This window comes from Pipistrellus kuhlii, unplaced genomic scaffold, assembly GCF_014108245.1.
Source record: "Pipistrellus kuhlii isolate mPipKuh1 unplaced genomic scaffold, mPipKuh1.p scaffold_m20_p_9, whole genome shotgun sequence".
NCBI classification, from domain to species: Eukaryota; Metazoa; Chordata; class Mammalia; order Chiroptera; family Vespertilionidae; genus Pipistrellus; species Pipistrellus kuhlii.
In genome coordinates, this window is record NW_023425595.1 from 28,992,846 (window position 1) to 29,014,067 (window position 21,222).

At 49.8% G+C, this 21,222-nt stretch overlaps 1 protein-coding gene across 3 annotated transcripts in view; it reads right to left on the reverse strand.

Annotated features, from left to right (window-relative positions):
* Positions 1 to 21,222, reverse strand: part of PPFIBP2 (PPFIA binding protein 2) — a 129,974-nt gene that overhangs the window by 499 nt on the left and 108,253 nt on the right. Inside the window, exons 10-26 of one of the 3 annotated variants that reach the window (XM_036426660.2) lie at positions 21,046 to 21,121; positions 19,851 to 19,939; positions 17,836 to 17,903; positions 16,069 to 16,126; positions 15,074 to 15,115; positions 12,172 to 12,310; positions 10,913 to 10,945; positions 10,363 to 10,504; positions 9,514 to 9,642; positions 7,682 to 7,832; positions 7,283 to 7,394; positions 6,961 to 7,049; positions 6,534 to 6,656; positions 5,206 to 5,331; positions 4,322 to 4,510; positions 3,278 to 3,448; positions 1,057 to 1,122 (exon numbers count right to left, since the gene is read on the reverse strand). In XM_036426660.2, coding sequence (XP_036282553.1) covers positions 1,057 to 1,122; positions 3,278 to 3,448; positions 4,322 to 4,510; positions 5,206 to 5,331; positions 6,534 to 6,656; positions 6,961 to 7,049; positions 7,283 to 7,394; positions 7,682 to 7,832; positions 9,514 to 9,642; positions 10,363 to 10,504; positions 10,913 to 10,945; positions 12,172 to 12,310; positions 15,074 to 15,115; positions 16,069 to 16,126; positions 17,836 to 17,903; positions 19,851 to 19,939; positions 21,046 to 21,121 — 1,803 coding nt within the window. The remainder of the gene's footprint in view (positions 1 to 1,056; positions 1,123 to 3,277; positions 3,449 to 4,321; positions 4,511 to 5,205; positions 5,332 to 6,533; positions 6,657 to 6,960; positions 7,050 to 7,282; positions 7,395 to 7,681; positions 7,833 to 9,513; positions 9,643 to 10,362; positions 10,505 to 10,912; positions 10,946 to 12,171; positions 12,311 to 15,073; positions 15,116 to 16,068; positions 16,127 to 17,835; positions 17,904 to 19,850; positions 19,940 to 21,045; positions 21,122 to 21,222) is intronic. The other 2 variants (XM_045577976.1, XM_045577977.1) reach the window with 2 other exon arrangements.

The window sequence follows — 21,222 nt, forward strand, 5'->3', positions numbered from 1 at the left end:
GTATCCTAATTAAGTTAATAATATAGTTTAGGTTTAAAATATCTGGCTCTCAAAAGAAATTTCAATCGTTATACTGTTGATATTTGGCTCTGTTGACTAATGCGTTTACCGACCACTGCCTTAGGTAAAGCTGGTATTTTCAAGGCTACAAGATACCTATTAGAGGTGAGAAGGGCAGAGCTGGGTGGAGTCATTTAGGTGGGTGAGACAAGAAAAAACAACTGAATAAAAATGACCCCACTTGGATTCAGGGAGATGTCCTCTGCCCTAATCACACCCTTGAATGCAGCCTTTATAACCTGTCTCTATGGGAACCAGCAAGACCTAAACTGTATGGGGCCCCCACAACGTGAAGCGGGGATAGCCTCTTCCTGCCTGTTCTAATCTGCCTGTGCATCTTGCAAGGAGGCTAATGTTAGCTTTGCTTCACAGAAACTGAACCGGGGCTCGGAGGGAGAATGACTCGCCCGACTTCCCCACAGGGGCATGAACCAGGCTAGCCTCACTCCCGGGATGCTCCTCTCCCCGAGACCAGGCTGCCTGCTGGACACGCCAGTACGTGTGCAAGTGACTTGATATTCAGGATGTCAGAGGCATGATGGGACATATGTGGGGCCCATGGGCAAAGAGGGTAGAATAGTGCCCACCAGGCCAGAGGTGAGACGGGGCATTGGGCTGACTGGGCAGGTGACCAGAGCCACTGAGCATCTCGGTTTCCTCACCAGCTCTGAGTCTGGGAAGAGGACCTGAGGCCTGGCGTGCTTTAGTTGGTTTTTAATCGAGGCCCATAACCCTCCCCAGGGCCCTGAACTGCTCAGGCCCAGCAGCAGGCCCGTGGAGAAGGCATGTGCACCGCCTGCTGCCTAAGGGCTGGCTCAGGCTCTGGCCCCAGCGCCCAGCACCCTCCTTTGTTCTCTCTGCACCGCCACCTCCATCCCACCCGAGAGCTGCTGATGACACAGGTTCTGGAGTGGGGACAGGGCTGTCCCAGGCCTTGTGCACCACCTCACCAATCTCATCCCAGCACCTGTTCTGTGGAGAGCGTCAGGGTCCTACCGTGAGGCGGTGGATGTCTCGGGAGAGGAGCCCTATCTGCGTCACCGTGCCTTCTGAAGGTGCCATCTGTAAGACGGGCAGTGGCCCGGTCAGCACACGTGGACTCCACTCTGACTCACAGAAATGGCATGCGCATCTTCTACAGCTTGGGCGTGCTCCCCTCCGGGTGCAGACAGGTGTGGGCCAGGCCCTGGGAGCACATGCCACCTCTGTCCCCGGGGAAACACAGAGCCTCCAGTGTCCCACACTGCCATGCACATGCTCTCCTGGGTCCAGCAGCAACCCTTTCCTATATGTTCAAGGCTCTATTTCCAGAGCAGAGAGGAAGGCCTTCAAGATGCTGAATACACAGATGACTTCTGGCACCAATAGGACCCCGGACACCAATCCCGGCACAGGCACAGGGAGCATCCTCAGGGAGGATTTCACAGGTGGGAAAATGGGGGCCCACACGGGGATGAAGGCCTTGCATGTGCCCACACAGAGAATTAGTGATGTAATTCCATGCAGTTTGAAAACAGGCACATGCAGGGATACCCTCCCAGGGATGCAATATGAAGTAAGGGATAGCCCAGCTAGTGTGACTCAGTGGTTGAGCATCAACCCGTGAACCAGGAGATCATGGTTCGATTCCCGGTAGCGGGTGTTTAGGAGGCAGCTGATTCAGGATTCTCTCCCATCATTGATGTTCCTATCTCTCCATCTCCCTTCCTCTCTGAAATTAGAAAAGAAAAGAACAGAAGAAGGGTCAGAGCCTGCCCTGACTATGGTTCTACAACGTGTGGTACCCAGGAACCAACCTCTAGATGCACCTGCCACGCAAGGTCCTAGGCACTGGCATCAAACACCAGCCGTGCCAGCTGGTGAGCTCGTCCATCTCTCACTGGCCGAAAGTGAGGGGAGACAGACAGAGGCCATGGCCTGAGGTTACAAGTAGTTTAAGAAGCAAATCTGAGCACTGGCTCCATCTGGGACAGAATCAGAGTGTCCTCAACGGGGTCACAATGAGGCTGTTAGGCTTCTGCAGATGAGGCCCTAGGGGACCCAGTGGAGCCAAAAGCTGCCCTGGGTAAGCTGGAATCTCCTGGGCAAGAGCCCAGGCGTGTCTCTCACGCAGCCCTTGGCCAGACAAAGCCAGTCTGGAAGGCCCATTATCAGTTAGTCAGCCTCTAAATCAGGAAGCAGGTCTTTGCAGCCCTGCCAGCACAGGCGGGCCAACCCCCACGGTGGCTAGGGGCCCAGCTGGGCCCATAACAGAGAAGCTGGCAAAGCACATGAAAGAGCAGAAAGTCCTGCCAGCAAGGCCACCTTCTTGTCTCCCAGCCGCCGCCTTCCCTGAGTGGCCCACGCCGCCGAAACAAACCAGCTGTGGGGTCTGCACATGAGATGTGACCTACAGTCAGGACGTGTGTGTGAGAGACCAGGGGGATGGAGCCTGAGACCACAGGGCCACCGGCCTCCTCTGAAGGATTTGGGATGGGGGCCCTTCCCTGGCTCTCCTCCTTGTCCATGACACTTGGCAAATCCATAGTGTGCACGGCGAGGAGCCGTCCTCCGGCTGGGTGCCGCTGGTGGTCACACCATGCAGGGGGCAGGACTCATCTCCAGATGTGCTCGGCTCTCTTCCCTACCAAGACTAAAGACGTGCTGTACGGTTTGCTTTCCACATAAATATCGTTTTATTACCAGGAGGAAGAGACCACCTCTGTAGTAAGGCACAGCACAGGGACCTTGTCGTGGTGGCAGAAAACCCTGCTGCTGTCCCTGGGATCCCAGCCGAGACTGTGGCACAGGCCTAAGGCACTTGAGATTGCCCTTCAACTGAAGCACAGTGGACGGGCCCGGGAGTGAGCCCCTGGCGATGGTCCACAGTCTCAGGACCTGTGTCCAAGCTCGTCTATTCCCACGGGTGCTGAAGATGGGGCACCGAGAAGTACTAAAAATGTACAGGCTTCTTTTAGTGTCTTTCCCCCTGAGTGAGAGCACCTTTGGCAACCGTCCCCAAAGTCTGGCCCCTCAGCAAAGGTGCGACTCCATGCCCTGGCCACCCTCGGGGTTCGAGAGACAGGCCCAGGGGAACACGATGGCTGAGTGTTCTCTGCGAGCCATGCACACGCACGGGGGTGAGATGCAGTTATGTGCTGACACACATGGTGTTACTGTGAGTTCTCGGGGTGCACAGAGAGGACAGGTGACAGGGGCATCAGCTAATCTATCCCACCTGGTCCAGCCCATCCACTTCGGGGGCATCGAGTGGGCCGGGGCCCCGGTAGCCACTGTAGACCCTGTCACCGATGCTGTCACTGGGCTCCATAGGGCAGATGTAGTCTGTTGATTCGTCGAACTTCTTCTTCCTTATGTTTCCAAAATGTGAGAATCCCAGTTTCCTTGGCTAAAATACAGCAAACGCAAGATTATGAGGAGATTGTCAAGCTGGGGTGCAGATATGACTGACCATACCTTACACAGCAGGCCTCTGAGAAAGATGCAAGTCAAATGCTTCTGGAAAAACTCTCTTAACCAAACAGAGCCCCTGTAAGCAATATCTATGCTGGGGAAAGACCAACAGGTAAATGATCTTACGTGGAGTGCTGTCCCCCCAAGACTCCACTCCTGAGACGCATGCCTCCTGTCCCAGCAGGGATGCTGGCATTGCCCGGGGACAGGGATGCCTAGAGCCCTGCCTCACCACAGCTGCTGGTGCCACACAGGGGAGTTATCCTTGCCCTTGTGGAGCCACAGGGGACAGGCCTGCTGGCCCTCCTTTCCCCCTCCATCTGCGCCCAGCAGTGTTTCCCCAGACACACTTTCTGTCCTGCTCCCTTGGCGAAGGAGGTCTGGGAAGGACCTGCTCTGAGGACCATGTAGCTCAGACAGGTCAGATGGGCTTGGTGGCATTCTGAGAGCCCCAGTACTTGGACAACTGGTTAACTATGTGCCAGCTGCCAAGGGGAATACTCCTGTGGCACAAAACTGGGTTTGACTGCAGGGAGCTCAGGCCTGGGAAAGTGAGGCAAGGTAGAGGACAAGCTCCTAGCCTCTCGAGAGTAACTGCTTTCTGCGCGTGATGTCCATGTTAAGCAACCTGCACTTGGACTCAAGTGTGGCCGGGAGCTAACACGCCAACAGCGAGACCACAGCAGAGCTGAGAGAGCTCCTGGTCCAGGTGCACGCTCGGGGTTGGCCCCAGGTGCTGGGTCACGGCTGTGCAGCACGAGGGCAGGAGGAGGGCCGCCGGACTGCCGCAGAAGGTGTTGCCACTCACCCGGACTTTGGCTGTGGTGGTCAGTGGTGTGTAAGCTGGTGAGGTCATTTTCTCCCGCTTCTCCTGTTCAGCCTCAGGACCAATCAGAGCATTGAATTTGGTAGTTAGGTGGCGTCTGAGGAGCGTCTTTTGTGGGGGGATGTTGAGAAGCATAGCCAGGGTGTCCCCAGTGAAGCGTGGCTCCAGGATCTAAGAAGAAACCAGACAAGCTGCCCAGGGGTGACGAAGGGACTCCAGGTGATGACTAAGAAATGAGCTCCCCCATCACTGCGGGCCTGGGTGCGCCTGCAGAGAACAGCTGAAGCTCGCACTTGACCTGTGTCCCACACCCCTCTCTACCTGGCCCAGAGCCTGGCTTTGAGCAGACACTAGCACAGCTGCTGACCGATCATCTCCTTTTCACAGACGAGCAGAGAACTGTGACCTCTTAGATAAGCACACCTCCCAGACTCCACTCTGGTTGACATCCAAGCCACCCCTTCATATCCCTGCTGGCTTCGCCACTTGACAGATCTGAGTGAAGATGAGGACTGTATCATGGCAAGCAGGAAGCTACATTTGGAGGGGGAATTAGCTGTCCTCTCTGGCCCCCATGTTCTATAGGAGGAGGTAAGAGCTGAGGGCTGATTCTCACCCAGCCCCTTTCCCCGGAACCCTCTGGTCTGTGGCTAGGCAAGTCCCTCCAGGGGCCGTCTTGCTTCTATGAGGTATATTAATTCTCAACCACAAATTATCAAAAACACTTTGAGATTTCAACTTGTACAAGGATTTCAGGTGAAATATCAAATATTTTTACTAGGACTGATGTCTAGCCCTGAAGAAAGCAATTCCTGAATAGCCCAGCTTTCACTGAGGCAGGAGGGCTGGTCCAAAGAGCCACTCACAATGAGACCTCCGTGGACGCCGCTCCCACGAAGGTTGGGTGCATACTCCGCCAGGTCCACGGATCGCAACCACTCCATCACCCTGTGGTTGGACCACTGCACAACTTCTGAAGCAGAAAGGTTGCCCTGTGACGGAAAAGAACCATGAGATTAGGTCTAACCGACCCCACCGTGGCGCTCTGTGGAGCAGTCCCCGGGAATGAGCCCGCCCCGGCTGCCTCGCCAGAAGACAAGCCCCATGCCCCCAGGGACGCAGGTGGCAAGACCAGTTGCCCGAGAGCGTTTCCAGTTTCCAGGAAACGGAGCTCTCATGGTATCAGGCAGGATATTCTACACCGAGCTATCCGATTCCAGAATCCTGTTATCCCCTAATTCTCTGGTTAACTTTGGAAACAATAGTCCCCAAGGGCACAGAGCCATTTATTCAGTGATTCAACGTAACCTTAAAGAGGACTGTCGATTATGAGCTGAGTGTTTTATAGACAAACACATCTCCCTGGCGTGGCCCGATGTTTTAGGAGAGCACACACTGAGATACTTGTGCCTAAGTGCCCTCCGGGGGCAACGGGTCTTCAAAATACCCAGCATGTGCCCATTGTACAGAAAACTTATTTGCTGAACAGGGAAAATAATAGGTGGTGGAGGGTAAGGGTAGGTGTTGTTAGTCCCTCAGAGTCAATCTTAGAGCAGTTAGTCTTAGTTCCCAGGAACATGGGAGACGTGGTGTAGTCACAGCCCGTTAGCTTCAGGGCCCACCAGGAGCACTGAGGTTCACGGAACATGACCAGGGACTCCTCCAGAATTTGGGTTGCTGTGTTTAATGACACAGTTTATTCTCTAGGAAAAACCTGCTCATGGATCCCCTGTGCACCCAGGACTGGAGGTCAGTTAATTTCATATCTACCAATAGGGAGATCTAGTCCACAATGTCTGGTTCCTTATGGGCTCTTCATCTCCTCTCCTCTGCCTCTTCCCTCCCTCTCCTTTGCACATTTCCTTATTGCCTTTCATTATTATGATGGCTGTGCAAGTCTTGTTGCCCCCACCCTCTGGCCCGCAGCATGTGTCTCCCCAAGGGAAAGTGGGAACTTGAAGGTCTGGTGGCTCCTGTGGGGCACAAAGTGGTCTATACTTTGTGCCCCACAGGAGCCACCAGACCTTCAAGTTCCCACTTTCCCTTGGGGAGACACATGCTGCGGGCCAGAGGGCGGGAGCAGCAAAGTCTGAAACGCAGCCAGTTTGTGACGATGTTACTTTTGTTTTCTTATACCCAATCTTACAGATGTCCTGGTTCTGGGCTACCCAGATAGGTACGGTCCAGCCCTCACCTCATCAGCTGGCCGCCGATGCAGGCAGTGGGGGTTGAACTTGTTGACGTGCAGCACGTGAATGGCACATTTGATGCTGAGATGATGTAGTTGGCTGGTGACTTTTAAGAAGAGTAAATCATTCTGGAAGAGGAAAGTTTTGGTTGATGAACCAGAGTTTCCAAAGTGACAAAAGACCCCCCCGAGGTCCTTTCTCAGACCAAACACAGACAAGCCCACCACATCTCGGCAGGTGCACGTGGGCACACCAACAGCTTTTCTTAGCACGATGGTTTGGATTTGGCTACTTGGCACCCCTTATGTGACAAACACCAGGATTTTCAGACCGTAAGAGTGTGAGGGAATCAAGTTTAAAATAGCCATCCCAGGGACACCTGAGCTGAGTGCTCACAGGGACGAGTGAACTATTGAAAGGGAAAACCCTCACCACAGTCAGGTACTGCAGCATGCGCCCATCAACTCTGGATTCATGAAACTGGTCTTTGTACTGGGGTAAGCCAATATCATCAAGCCAACCTGCAGAAACAGGAGGAAACGGGTGAGTAGGATTCGAGAGAATGGGAGGATGTGGGTGCCAAAGGAAAGGGGGCAGCAGATGCTCATTCTGGAGTTCCGGCTGTACTTGCCATAAGGTTTAGTAATACATCTGCCTTCCCCAAGGAGACAGCGTCTTTGAGACACACATTCCCAGGGAAACCGTCTCCCCCGAGGAGCTGCCAGAGACATAATGCACAGAAGCTTGTCCTTACGTGTCACCCAGATGTGGTCCAGGAGTGCAGACTTCTCCTCCTGCTTGGTGTTGATGGCTTTTATGGCTAAAACCAGCTTCTTCCTGTGAAGAGGGTGCTTAATTCCCAGCTCCTGAAATTGAAAGATGAAGACAGATGTGAATTTTTGGAGGGCAGCTTAGCCTTCAGAGGACGCTGTGTCTGGGTGGAGATATTCCACCTGGGTGGCAGCAGAATCCTGCACAGCAACAAGGGATCAATTTGCAGCAACAGAGGGAGTCTGGGCCTACTTTGTCCACTCTGTTGTGTGTAGAGTGGGGGGTGGGAGAAAAGGGGTCCAGGAGGATTGGGGCACCTCACCTCCCAGGCATTGGTTTGGGGAAAGATGGGAATCTCCTTGCCCGGAGGCTCAGCTCTTACCTTTTCCATGTCCTGAGGGGTAGCGGTCAGTAAAGTGTGGCCAGAAGTCACCCACTGTCTGGCAAAGATCACGTACTGAGCCAGGCCGAAGTCCTCCAGCCACATGCACACGCGCTCCGTATTCCACTGGGCGAAGGGGGCATTGGGGTCACTGGGAAGCAGGAAGACAGCACTGTCTGTAAGTGGGGGGCCTGAGGCTCCCTCTGTACGTAACTGAGCCTCACAAAGAGGGGGGCTATGTTTTTACAAATGTTCCCCACCATGGGATCTAGGTGAAAAAAATTCCACACCCTCATCTGAGGTGGTCTCTAGTTTCCGGTGGTGGCAGCTGGTCTGAATTAAAGTCTGTAGCTGCTGAGAGCATGGGGCTGTTACATGATCCTTGTGAGGCCGTGATTACATGTCCTGTGGTTCACACACATGTGCACACGTGCCTCAAGTCCAGAGTCCTGCCCCCTCATGTTTTCCACAGGGTTCAACACCACTTTTAGGAAAACACTCAGGAAACTAGGAAAAAAGGTCAGTTCTCTAACATTAAAAAACAAACAAACAAAAACACTCCAATCAACAACAGCTAATACATAATGAAATACTAGGGGCATTCACATTGAAGCCAATAAAAAAGCAAGCCCGGCAAGCTTGGTTCAGTGATTGAGTGTTGACCTATGAACCAGGAAGTCACAGTTCAACTCCGGAGTTACAGGCTTGATCACCAGTGTGGGATGTGCAGGAGGCAGCTGATCAATGATTCTCTCTTATTATTGATGTTTCTATCTCTCTCTCTCCTCATCTCTTAAATCAATAATATATATATATATATATATATATATATATATATATTAAAAAGTAAGACTTTTTATCAGTACTAATATCAACACTAATAACTGAGACTTGTAGTCAGTATAAGAAGAGATGAGATCAAAATAAGAAGTATAGCCATTAGAAAGGTCAAAATAAACAAAATCCATGCCTTTCAGAAGACTATCAATCTTGAAAACCCTAGAGCACTCAGTAAGATGGCTAGTTATAAAATACACACACACATAATATTTATGACATGTATCAATCCACAATTTTCTTTATATGATCAGTGCACAGACACTAACATTTTTTGTTAAAATAATTTAAAATCCCACTCATAGCAACCAAAATGATAAAATATCTAGGAGCTGCCTTTTCAAAGAATGTGTGGGTCCTGAGTCACAACCTGTGGGTGTGGGGGGAGGTGGTAATTGTAACATCCAACTGAGCAGCATAAAAAGACATGAATAAATGAAGAGCCAGATCGTGTTTCTAGACAGGATGCCTGGGTATTACAAAGCCGTCAATTCTTAGAGACATCAATTTTTCATGTAAAGTGTGAATATTAATGGCAGACTTAAAATCCCCATAGAAACTTCTTTCGGGAGTGAGAGGAAAGAAATTGACAAAGCAACTTTATATTCATTTTTAAAAATAAGTGGTGATTTATGGAATATATAGAAGGCTCCTTCCAAGAAAGTACCCCTAACATGCTGGTTAAAAAAAAAAAAAAATTAATGCCTGGTTGAGTTGTTAAAAAGGAGTGATTTTCTTAAAGGGCCAGAATGATTAAAAAAAAACAAACAAAAAAAAAACTCGCCAAACAAAAAACGCTCTTGCTTCTTCCTCCATGTGCCTATGAGCATGAGTGAGGTCTACTTGAGTCCAATGGGAAGGGTTGGGAAGCCCTGCACTAGGAGCTTCTGCCTTCCACCTTCCACCTTCCACCTCTGGAATCTCTGGGACATCCGCCCTGGCCCTGCTCCACCATGGCCAGGATTTCTTTGTAGATGGACTAGAGGGAGCCTTACCTTTTCTGACCCTTGGGGTCTCTCGTCCTAGAGAGCCTTGGCCCTGCAGTTGCCCGGAGTCCACCTCGCCGAAACTCTGCCATCCCCGGTGCATCGGTGTTGAAATTTCCTGACTGAGTTCTTCGGATTCTGTGTGGAGAGCATCCACGGAATCTGTCAGGGACAGCCTGGAAGCGTGCTGTGGGGCGCACCCCCTCCTACGCAGATCTACACAGGCCAGACCCAGGACTCAATGGCACTGCTTCCCCGTGCCTCCCCAGAGGTCAAGGATCATGACCTGTGATAGCTCCTTGGCCAGAGTCAAGCTTCAATTCTAACCCTGCCTCTGGGATTTGGGCCTCTCCCTTTGGGAGTGAAAGTGGAGGTTGGTGCCTGGCAGGAGGCCCTGGTTTCTGCTTCATTTCACAGACTGGGTCTGTTGGGCCAGCAAGCAGTCAGTTTCCTATCTTCAAAGATGTTTTAAGACTCAGACTGACCCCTAAAACAGACGCAAGTGTTCTCACACATGTGTCTCTCCCAAAGCACATGGTTCTTCCACAAAATACCACATGCGGACGTGCACGTATATTGCGTGTGCACACCCTGGAACTGCAGAGAATGTGCTCAGGCTGTGTGGAATGGGAGAGCGCCTAGAATGAATGGCATGTAGGGTAACTGGCTATATTTAATAGATGCCTTTCACCGTTCTCTTTCTCTGGGCCCTAAAAAAAGTCACTCAAATTCTTGGAGCACTCTATTTTCACTGTTTTTCTAATATTTAATTGCACAGGGGGTTATGTAGGCTCTTTGCCCAGTCAAGAAGAATATTAATCCCAAGCAATAGAAGTACAATCATCACCACCAACTTACTTTCCCCAGAATTTCTTGATGCCTTTGGGGCTCCGTTTACCATCTGGTGTCAGGGGAGACTGTGGACCCGACTCCGTACCAGATGACGTGGATGAGAAGTCGTTGGTCATCACAGTATCATCCCAACCGCTTTCAGTATCTCCTGAGATTGAAAGAATGTGATGATGTGTGAATGAGTGGAAGGGCCATGACCTTCAGAAACTTCTCCCCCAGGCCTGGACATCCTCCAGGGGGCGTTGGGAAGAGTCTGTCCAGCTCTGCCTTCAGGGCAGAACTTTACACCAAGACCTCAGTAGGGGGCTCAAGCACACTCCAGGGTTCTCTAGGGGGACTTAATGAGCGTAAGGTTTCAAATCTGGGTGAGCTAACGCCTTCAAATTCAAAGGGCTTGGGGTCCAAATACTTGCAGGGAACTCCAACAAGGAAGGTGCTTTATTTTTCCCCAGGGAGATTGGGGAACTCAGGCAGGAGGGGTACCTGGCTGCACGCTCAGAAGGGACGGTTGGGGTAGGGCATGTCACACTCCACCTCACCTGGAAGGGTACAGTACCTAATACGGGGGCACTGACACTCCGGCCACGATCTCCAGCCAACCAAGAAGCAGAGAAGCCACATGAAGAAGCAACAGAGGCCCAAGTCCAGCCCACCAGAGTTATAGGGAAGCAAAGAAATAAACAAAAGTCATCGAGCAAGAGAGAAAAACTCAAACAGAAAGAAAAATAATCCCCACAAGGAAGAAAAGGGAGAAATGGGGACTAAGCTCGGCACACAGGGCCAAGGCAGTGAGAGGAGGTTTCAGGTGAGGGGACTGAACACCCTTGGAGCCACTTCCTGGCAGGTGAGGCATCCACAGGTAGGGAGGGGGAGGAAGGGTGGCAGGGCTGAATACACCGAGCCCACAAAGCTTGTGCAGGTGCCAGGACTCAGTCAGACTAGAATGTCCAAAGCCACTGCAAGTCCAAGTCCGAGGGTCACCAAGACATACTCATTCAAGGGCTTATATGGAGCTCCTGCAGCTAGAGGCAGAACTGGCCAAGGACAGACGCCAACACAAGGGCTGGCCCAGGGAATAGCCAGGGATGAGGAGTCAGGGGTAGGAGAGCTCTGCCAGGACCTGAATTTTCCCTCCCAGGTTCCATGGATATGCGATGCTATAGGGCCGTGGTCGGCAAACTCTTTAGTCAACAGAGCGGCAAACTGTGGCTCGAGAGCCGCATGTGGCTTGCAAGCCAAAGTTTGCCGACCACTGCTGTAGGGGAAAGATGGCCTCTTCTGTATGAAAAGCAGCAGGGACCTCCACGGTTTCGGGTCTTAAGCATCCAATGGATATCTGTGTACTGGCATCCTTGCACACTGGCCACTGATTCTATTTCTCTAAGGAAGTGTTCTCCCTCAGGAGAGCTCATAATACCAACCTACTGGAAATAGGCTGCAGAGAGGAAGGAGAGAGAGGAAAGGGGAGATGAGGGTGACAGAGGAGGCAGAGCAGGGACAGGAAGGGTGGAGTGGGGAGTCTCAGAAGGAGGCAAAGGAGGAATTATGGGAAGGGCAGGAAAGGGTTCGAGAGAGGAGGAACAGGAGAGATAGGGGTGGAGGAATTGCAGCTGGAAAGAATGTGTGCACACCCTGGTTTCTTGGGCTCTAAGGTGTTTACTGAAGGAAACATTGTACCCAGACAGGGAGCCAGAGTCTCTGGAAGCGGTCTGACTTGTCCCATTTGCCCACCCGCCTCTTTCTCCAGCTGCGGGCTGCCGTGGTGGGCACAGGATCTCGTGCACTAAGTGGAGGTACCAAGGCCTGGACACTCACTCAGCCTCCGTAGGCTGTTTCCTGTGGGGTCAGGCTGAGGGCTGGTGGGAGTAGATTTGGCAGCGTCTCCATTGGGCATGGCTCCTGAAAGCTTCCCAGGTAACGTGGGGTATTTGTGCTCCGCCAGGAAAGGGCTGTCCTGTTGGAAGGAGAGAGATATTGAGTTAGTGGTCAGTCTCAGACTCAAGCTCCACTAGGAAACCTTGGGCTGCAGGGACAACACCCTGCTCTCCAAGAGCCAACTTCACTCCAGCTGACTCCGAGACCCCTCAGAGGTCATTCAGTGCAGGCCAGGAGAGGGGACCAGAGTTCTGAGGCTTCACAGTGAGACAGGGCTGGGGAAAGCCCAAATGCAGGGCTGTGTGAGCCCTGACTAAGCAGGAAGTGGAGGAAAGATGCAGAGGAGACCTTTTCATTTGCTGTAGTGCTCAGAGGCTCAGTGAATTAACAGCTATAAATTACCCTTTGAGCCCTTTGAATAAATAAATCAGAATTCTAATAAAAGCTATTGTTTTATTATATAATAACTAATGTATTATATATTATACCTAATATAATAATATATAACTCCTATATTATATGTTAATAATTATATATTATGAAAATATTAATTTTGAAAAATGCCTGATTAAGGCAAAGAGAGAAGGTACACTGCACTCAGGGGAGATGACCACAGAAAATGAGCAAGAGGGTTACATGCCAACAGAATCCCCTAGGAACTCGGGATCACGATCTGCATAAGGTTTAGCCCCAGGGCAATGGGCTGGCCATAGACAGTGTCCCAAAGAAATAGATGATTGGAAGAGAAAGGAGAATTGGACTTACTTGGTCAAGAAAGACACAATGGCCCCTAAACTCACAAATGTGAGGGAAACAGCGTGCAATGCATTTGAATGAGAAATAAAAGAAAAAGAAAAGTTGAAGCAACATGACCAAGAGAGTCAACTGTGGACCACTTGGTTGGCCCCAGAGAAAAAAAGTAACATGAAAGACAAAATTGATTTCAAAATGGACAAGTTAGACAAGCAAAGGGAGACTTCTGGACTGAGATATCTTTTGAAATTTTGTTTAGTTAACAGCCATGTGCCCAATACATTTCTGAATTCACTTGCTTATAAATGCATGTCCTAGAAATTGTTTGAAATCCAATTCATTCTTTGGAATTGAATACTAATGCCCTAGAAAGAAGCTCAGAAAGGAGGACTATGAGAAAAGTACGTGAAATTCTCAAATAATTCTGAAGGAACGGCTGGTGAAGTGGAAATCATCAGAACCTTGAGAGATGGAGATCATGTGGTTTTTAAGTTCACAGGGACCTATAGATAGAGCCTGGGCCTGAAAGGACAGACATGTGCTCAAGCCCATCAGTGTCCAAATGTTGATTCCTGGACGGGCTGCCTCCCATCACCTGGGACACATGTAAAACCATGTAAATCCCCATGTTGCAACCCGGTCCCATGAATCAGCCCCTCTAGGACTGTACCCTGGAAGTCTGTACTTTTTCTAACTGTGGGAAAGGCAAAATTCAACCAATTTAGAAAATTGAAGGGCCAGACTCCAAGTTCTATAATATACAGAAAATATGGGGGGAGGGCAGCCTCAAAACAGTTCTCTGGTTGCATCAACACTCATGCTCTCTTAAGAAGGGCAGAGGCAACCGAGGTCATTGATGTGGTCTGCTCGGGGCACCTGCTGAGGAGCTGAAAGGTAAAGAACGCATGGATCTAACCCAATGGGTGGGCTTCAAAGGTGGCCCAGATCAGTGGGAAAGAGATCAAGGCGGCAGAAAGGGCTCTTAGCTCTATTTAGCCAAGAAGAGAAGCTGGGAAGGAAGGACTCACTGCGAGGGAAGGTCGTGCAAGGTCAGGATGGGACCCAGGGAAAATAGAAATGTTTGAATCAGGTTGCTTCCCTAGTCTCCAAGAAGATTAAGCCTGGTTAAGGGGATTGATGAACTCCCAGCCGGGGAGCAGCATGGAACTGACTGCCCAGCACAGAGGCAGCACATTGAGTGGGAGGAGCCTGGGCGTTGAGTCAGACCAACCTAGGCGAAGCCCTTTTTCTTAGCCTCTCAGAACCTTTGCTCGTTTCTAAATAGAGAGTAACAGTCCCTGCCTCAGAGCCCGTAAACAGAGCACTGAAAAGGTCATGTGCTGGGGCCTGGAGTGACAGCGGTACCACCAGAGCAGTCCCTGGGTGGGAGGACATCGGTCAGACCCCATCAGGAACGTCACGCACAGCTGAAGGAGACTCTGAGGAACTAGTGCTGATCCCAGGAGACTGAACAGAGATGCCAAAGGTTTGTGATCTGTGCACATGAGAAGAGGATGTTTAACTCAGAGAGGGCCAGGAGGCTTATATTCTAGAGCTGTCAGGAGCAGGGCTCCAGAGGAAGAGCTGGGATCGGTGATGATATTCTAGGGAAGCCCAGCAGATGTGTGTCAGAGACAGAGCTAGAAAAGAATACAGTGTTTCTTACAGTGCAGTGAGCGCTCAGTCACCAATGTTAGTTGCTGCTGTGGCTGAACGGACATCTGGGTTTTTAGTCATGGCATATCAGCACAGAAAGAGTGAAAGCTGTCGCCCTCCTCTAGTTGTGTGGTGAGACCATATCCCCTTTCCAGTAATCGCATATACGCTGCCTGGTTGAAGATGAATTTCTCTGAGCCTATAAAATGGAGAAGATATACGAAACCCTACCCCCACAGAGAATGGAGGTGAAAGCACACAAGACAGCGGGGTGCACATACAAAGAAAATGGAAAATGTTCTCTTTTCTCTCACCCTCTTACCCTTTAGAGTTAACATATTTTAAAGTTACAGAAGCTGTAACTTGCTACATGAAAACACTCTAGCAAACACTACAATCACGTACAGGTGAGAGGGACATGCATTTAACATACCTTGGATTCTCCCACCAGGAACAGTTTGTTCCCGTTGACACACTATGGAATGATAAGGAGGATTTCCATTTATGTGGAGAAAAAGAGACCTGTGTTAGTCACAAACAACTCAGGACCGGCTTGAATTTGCAAGGCTCATCCCCTCCCTCCCTATTGTTATGCCAGGTAGCCATCCTCCATGGCAGGAAACAGGAATCACTGTCCAACCACATAGACAGATGTTCTGGGCAGCTGCCAACATCTGACCAGAAGAAGCAAGAGGCAAAGGACCATGGGAACAAAGCTACTGAATGGGCCTGTGCCTCCTGCCACCTCTCCCCTCTATGGTTTTCCACAGCATCACCAGGGAGGCTGATGTACTGCTAGAGACCACAGGATCCTGGGCAGCGGGGCTCAGTGGAGATGCTCTGTCAGGGCAGGACCCCTTGGTCTCCAATGTCCCCAATCAAAAGCCTGTGACACTCTCCTCCAGTTGGGTTTACCCACATGGTCCAGAGCTATCCTCATAAAGGGCCACAGAGTCCTCCTCATCTTTCCAGACCCTTACAAACACCTTCTCTACAATCTTCTCAATGATCGTGTAGCTCACTCTTGGGATTGTCTCTATCCACATCACTTCATTTAGAATCTCTGCAATACACATGGTGCCCTGAGGATACTCGGCCAGCATTCAAGTTCTTCTGGGGCTTAATATAACTCATGGTCTTGACCTTACCTTCTCATGCTCCCCATTTCCCAAAACCTGCCTCTGCCCACCTCAGTATCTTTTCTCATCAACTTCAGGCAACATTTCCTGGCTTACCTGGCTGCTAGGATGTCTTGGACCTCACTTGACTGTTTTTTGTTTTGTTTTGTTTTTTTCAAGATATTTCCATAAATTCCTGCCACCCCATTAACTTTATAAAAGGCCTACAAGGCGGGGACCGGGACCTTGCTTGTGTCCCTGCACTGTGCGAGGCACAGAGAAGTAACTCAGGAGCTCACAATGGGCTGACCTTATCCACAGGTTCACTTCTCAAGTCTTCTAGACTACAGGAGAGTTTTTTCTGAGCCCTGGAAAAACACATAAGGAAGAGTTACTGGAGAAGGAGGTACCTAGTATCATTCATGCAGAAAACATTCCAAATGTTTAACCAGTAGTTTGTCTTGGGCTTAGGGTCAAGATCAGGAAAAAGCCACCCTCTCATCATAATAATCATATATAAGATCAGACTGGCCCATCTCCGGGATAGCCTGATTGGACAATGTATTAGTGAAGACATGAAAGCATCGCTTAAATCCAAATCAAAAGTCATTGGCATTCCTCAAAAACCTAGAATACATTCCATTCCGTTTTATCATTGTGAACTGTTTTGTAGTCATAAAAGACCAATGTCAACAGACTCAAAGAGAGGGAAGGTGCCAATACTGCTCTGTCAGAGCCTAAGAGTAACCCGGGGGGGGGGGGGGGGGAGAATTACTTTAGAATAGAGATAAGCAAATCAGCCATCCCCACTTCCAAAGCATTAGCTGCTAGTTTCCCAGTCTGCTCAGAAGAATTTGCTTTTAGCCCTAACCAGTTTGGCTCAGTGGATAGAGCATCGGCCTGCAGACTGAAGAGTCCCAGGTTCGATTCTGGTCAAGGGCATGTACCTTGGTTGTGGGCACATCTCCCAGTAGGGGGTGTGCAGGGCGGAGTTGATCGATGTTTCTCTCTCATCAATGTTTCTAACTATCCCTCTCCCTTCCTCTTCATAAAAAAATCAATAAAATATATTTTAAAAGAAAAGGTCAGTAAAGAAATAGACTGGATAGAGAAAAAGCAATACCATTGTGGTCACAAGGGTTCCCTGTGACAAGTATCTTTCTGGCATTAGCATTTCTCAGTTCATATGAAGAAGTCAGCATCTGTTTACATTAGTCTCTTGTGAGCCTGAGTGTGTGTTACTTTTCATAAACCAAATTTCTTATTCTCCTAAACTAAGGTCTGGCTGATTACCCTCTTTGACACCACTGTTTGTTCTGGGGCTAAGAGGCTCAGGGGAAACGGAAAGTGGGTTTCTGAGAGTACAAGCTCTGGAGACTCAGCACCCATCGGGGGAAGCTTCTATCATGCTTGTGGCCATTGTCTCCAGACACCTTGGCTGAAAGACAGCCTGCTCTTGGCAGTGAAGCTCCGTATCTCCATTACTTGGAAACGTGTTCTAAAGAGCTGACACAGAGAACTAGAAATAGGTTCATTTTAGAGGGAACCAGACTGATGACAGCCAAGAGACAGACAGGCCAGCCAATTATAAGTGCATTGCTATGCAACACTTTGCCAAAGCCATTGGACTAGCTTCTCTGTAGGAGAAATGGCTTTCCTTAACGAGCATGGCTTGTCATAGAGTTAGAATCACGGAAAGACATTCCAGAGGGCCTGACAAAACTGACAGGCACAGATCATGGAATGCTCTCGGCTCTGGTGAGCCATTGGAGGGCCCAGATGAGGTGCAGCCACCTCTCCTCTGAGTGTCTAAGCCCTGGCCAGGTCTTTTCTCCATGACAGTGACTCAGACCCTCAGCCTGAAGGAAGGGAAGCCCCTCTACGGCCAGGGCTGATAGGTATGGTTTGTGATTCTCCATTGGTCCCGTTATGGCCACTGCAAGGGCCTGGATTGCCGTCCTGATGGTGAAAGGGCAGGTATTCCCAGGACACAGTGGTCATGCTCACAATGCATGGCCAGTCCCCGCCATGTCAGGCGCCCCGAGGGGGGCCTGAGGTCAAAGCTTGAGCCTCCTACCTGGTTTCCAGTGATTTCTGTGGAAGTGGAGGTGGCCCCACTCCAGGAGAGCTACATCTTGGAGGCATCTGCACCAGAAAGAGACAAGTCATCACAGAGGACAGTTGCTATTTGGAAACCACCCTTTGCCCTTCTTTGATGATTTCTCTTGGGGAGTTACAGTTCTTCCCTTGGGTACAAGCCATGGTAGCTCCATCAATTCTGGTGCTTTGCTATTTCAAGATACCAAGGAGGTGGGTGTAAGAAACAACCCAGGCCAACCTGCCTCTCCTTCCTGGGCCAAAGTTCACATCCTGGGAGCAGAGTCCCAACAAGAGAGTCCTGAGACCTGAATCCCAAAGGCTCTTGCTGCCCTCTTTCAGAGCTTGGTCCTTCAGCTTTTCCTTTCATTCATGCGCTCTTTTAAGAACATGCCTTTTAGGCCAAGGTTAGTCACAGCAGATTTCTGTTGTTTGCAATGAGCAACGCTTATATCGATAGAGTCACTCAACAAACATGAGCAACATCTACTGTCTGCCAAGCCCTGTGCTCATCATAAGGCCAGCACTCCTCGCATCAGGGTGGCAGACAAGTTAATTAGGATGAAAGATCAATGAAACATGTCCTTGTGGCACCAATTCCTACAGCATAACGTGAGGTTAGCCCCTCCCTCTCACCATAGGAAGGTTAGGAAGGCTTTGGAGGGAAGACAACTCGAGTTGAATCTTAAGAACTGAGTGTGGCCGAAACCGGTTTGGCTCCGTGGATAGAGCGTCGGCCTGCGGACTGAGGGGTCCCAAGTTCGATTCTGATCAAGGACATGTACCTTGTTTGTGGGAACATCCCCAATAGGGAGTGTTCACAAGGCAGATGATCAATGTTTCTAACTTTCTATCCCTCTCTCTCTTCCTCTCTATAAAAAAAAATCAATAAAAAAATATATTTTAAAGTATCTATTAAAAAAAAAAAGAACTGAGTGTGGGCTCACCAAGAAAGGAAAGAGCGTCACAGGTGGCAGGGGCATGAGCTAATGGTATATAAGGACAGACTGTCTGCAAAGACCACCTCCTTTCTCTAGAGCTCAGTGTCTTTTTGGTCTACTGCAGGAAGGGCCCTGATAGTATAGCACAGTTCGTAAAGCCTGGGCTTTTTGGTCAGATAAACCTGGCTTTACGTCAAGGTTCTGCCATCTCCTTGCTGTGGAGTAGATGAGACAAGCCACACACAGTGCACATCACAGTGACACTCAGAGGTGCTGAGCACTATCAGTTACTGCTGTTTCTTACGGCCAGCAGTCCGGCACGCTTGCTTTGACTAGGTAACTGGGTCACTGGGTGACACTTTACACTTTCCTTCATTAAAAGGGTTGAGCTGGACTGCTAAGATCCTTTTCAGTACGGCTGTTCTGGAGTTTCTTAAGCTTTTTAGATCCTAGTTTGAAGGCCTTTCTCTACCTATGTGCTTATTTGTGTTGATCCTAAGTCCACAGAGATTCATATAATAGGGGCAGGTTTTAAACAAGGAAAAGAGGAGAAAGAACATCTCTTTGCTGGGTTTTGGGTCTCCAGGGGACGTCTGTGAAGTAGGGATGTAGGACTTCAAAACTGGCAGCTGCCCCTCTAAATGAGCAAGACACATCCATTCATTCAACAAATTCTGTTGAATTTTACTGGGTACCAGGCATTGTTGCAGACTGTGGAGAAACAGACAGGTAAGTAAAAGCAACAATACTTCTGGTCTATGCTTACACTCCAGAAAGGAAATACAAAAAGACAAGGAACTAAATTTAAAAAAAAAAAAAAATCCTACTCTTGAATGTCCAGTATCCACTATGCTGTGCCTCCCAAGCAAACACCGGCCTGTGCCTGAGCGCCTGGCGGCCCTCGGGGCTCTCCCCAAGGCCTCAGGGGCTCCAATGATTTCAATTTTCACCTGTCAACATTTATGCCTGACAGGTGCCTGCCTAGATCCTCCCCTGTGCTCAGGGTAAGCCCTTGGGAACTGCTAAAACCCTACATTCCAGATGGAAACAGCACCTCTTCGGGGCCTTTATTTGTAGTGTTCCACTTTCTGAAACTTCCCTCCAGCTCTTCTTCATTGATTGAGAGATTTCTTTCTGACGGCCCTGGAAGCATTAATGCAGAAAAGATGATCACATACTGTCCTTTGCTCAGAAATTATAACTGCACCACACAATTCTAACATTTTTTTCCTTCACCAAGAAAGACTAAGAAATATTACAGTGGAGCATTAAGAGCATGATTTGGAAGATTCTTCATAGCATCTGAGCATGGGCTGACAAAAGGGTCATCTCAAGGTCAAAGCTCATGTGGGCAACAGAGAGAAGGCACCCTGCAGTATCCCTCTCCAACCTTCTCACTCCTTGGCCCAGGCAATCAGATTCTGAGAGTGACTTGATCCAAGGCCTCCAAGGGTTTTGTTTGTTTGTTTTGTTTTTTTTGTTTTTTTACAGAAAATGAAAACAGCAGTGACATATATGTGGGGATGGGGTGAAGAGAGTAGGCAAGGTGGTAACCAGTCAGCCACAATCCGGTTTGTTTCTAAGATGAAGCAGCAACTCAGCCAGAATCAGAGACTCTTGAATATCCTGCAAGCAGCCTTCTCCTATGAAACAGCTGCTTCCTTGGGATCTGTGATGGGAGCCCAGGTCAATGGTGGGAACAAAGTGGGCAGCCTGGCAATTGCCCCACTGTGCCCATAAGAACACAAATGCTGCCTGCATGTTGCATTCAGTCTGGGCAGCAAATAAGAAATGCAAAGAGCTCTCTCTACCCTGTGACTTCCTAGGAACCAAGCCCTGGGTGTCCTCTGGGAGAGTTTCACATTCTCCAGGAGGTGGACAAGCTCTCATCCCCAATGAGTGCATTGAAATTTCTGATCCAGGTTGCCCTCCACTCATTGACTCTCCCAGGAGAAACCTGGGGAGATGCAGGGGACATCCTGCCAGGGTGGGATTCGCAGGGGCTCAATTTGAAGGCTGCATTTTCTTGGTGATCTGGACAATACCCAAAAGTTCTGAACTGAGTACCATTTGACAAAATTTCTGGAAATCTTAACACCTGCCCATTTCCTACAATTCAGGACAGTGTAACCGGTTCTGTTCTCCAGCAGAAGGCTGTCCTCAAATGAAGATGAAGAATCTTCTGGTGGGACTGCCCCTGGATTTAAGCCTATAGCTGGAATACCTTTGGGAGAAAATAGGGCTCTTACCTTGCGTTGCCAGCATGATCTCCTTCACCCTTCGGTACTGGTTTAACAGCCCCGCGAGCTCCTCCATCCGGCGGTCCTGCAGCAGTGCGAGGGCAGACACGTAAGCAGCAGCACTGGTACCACAGGAGCACCCTTCCGGGCCCAGGCTAGGTTCTGTGCCCACCGAGAGGAGGTGTC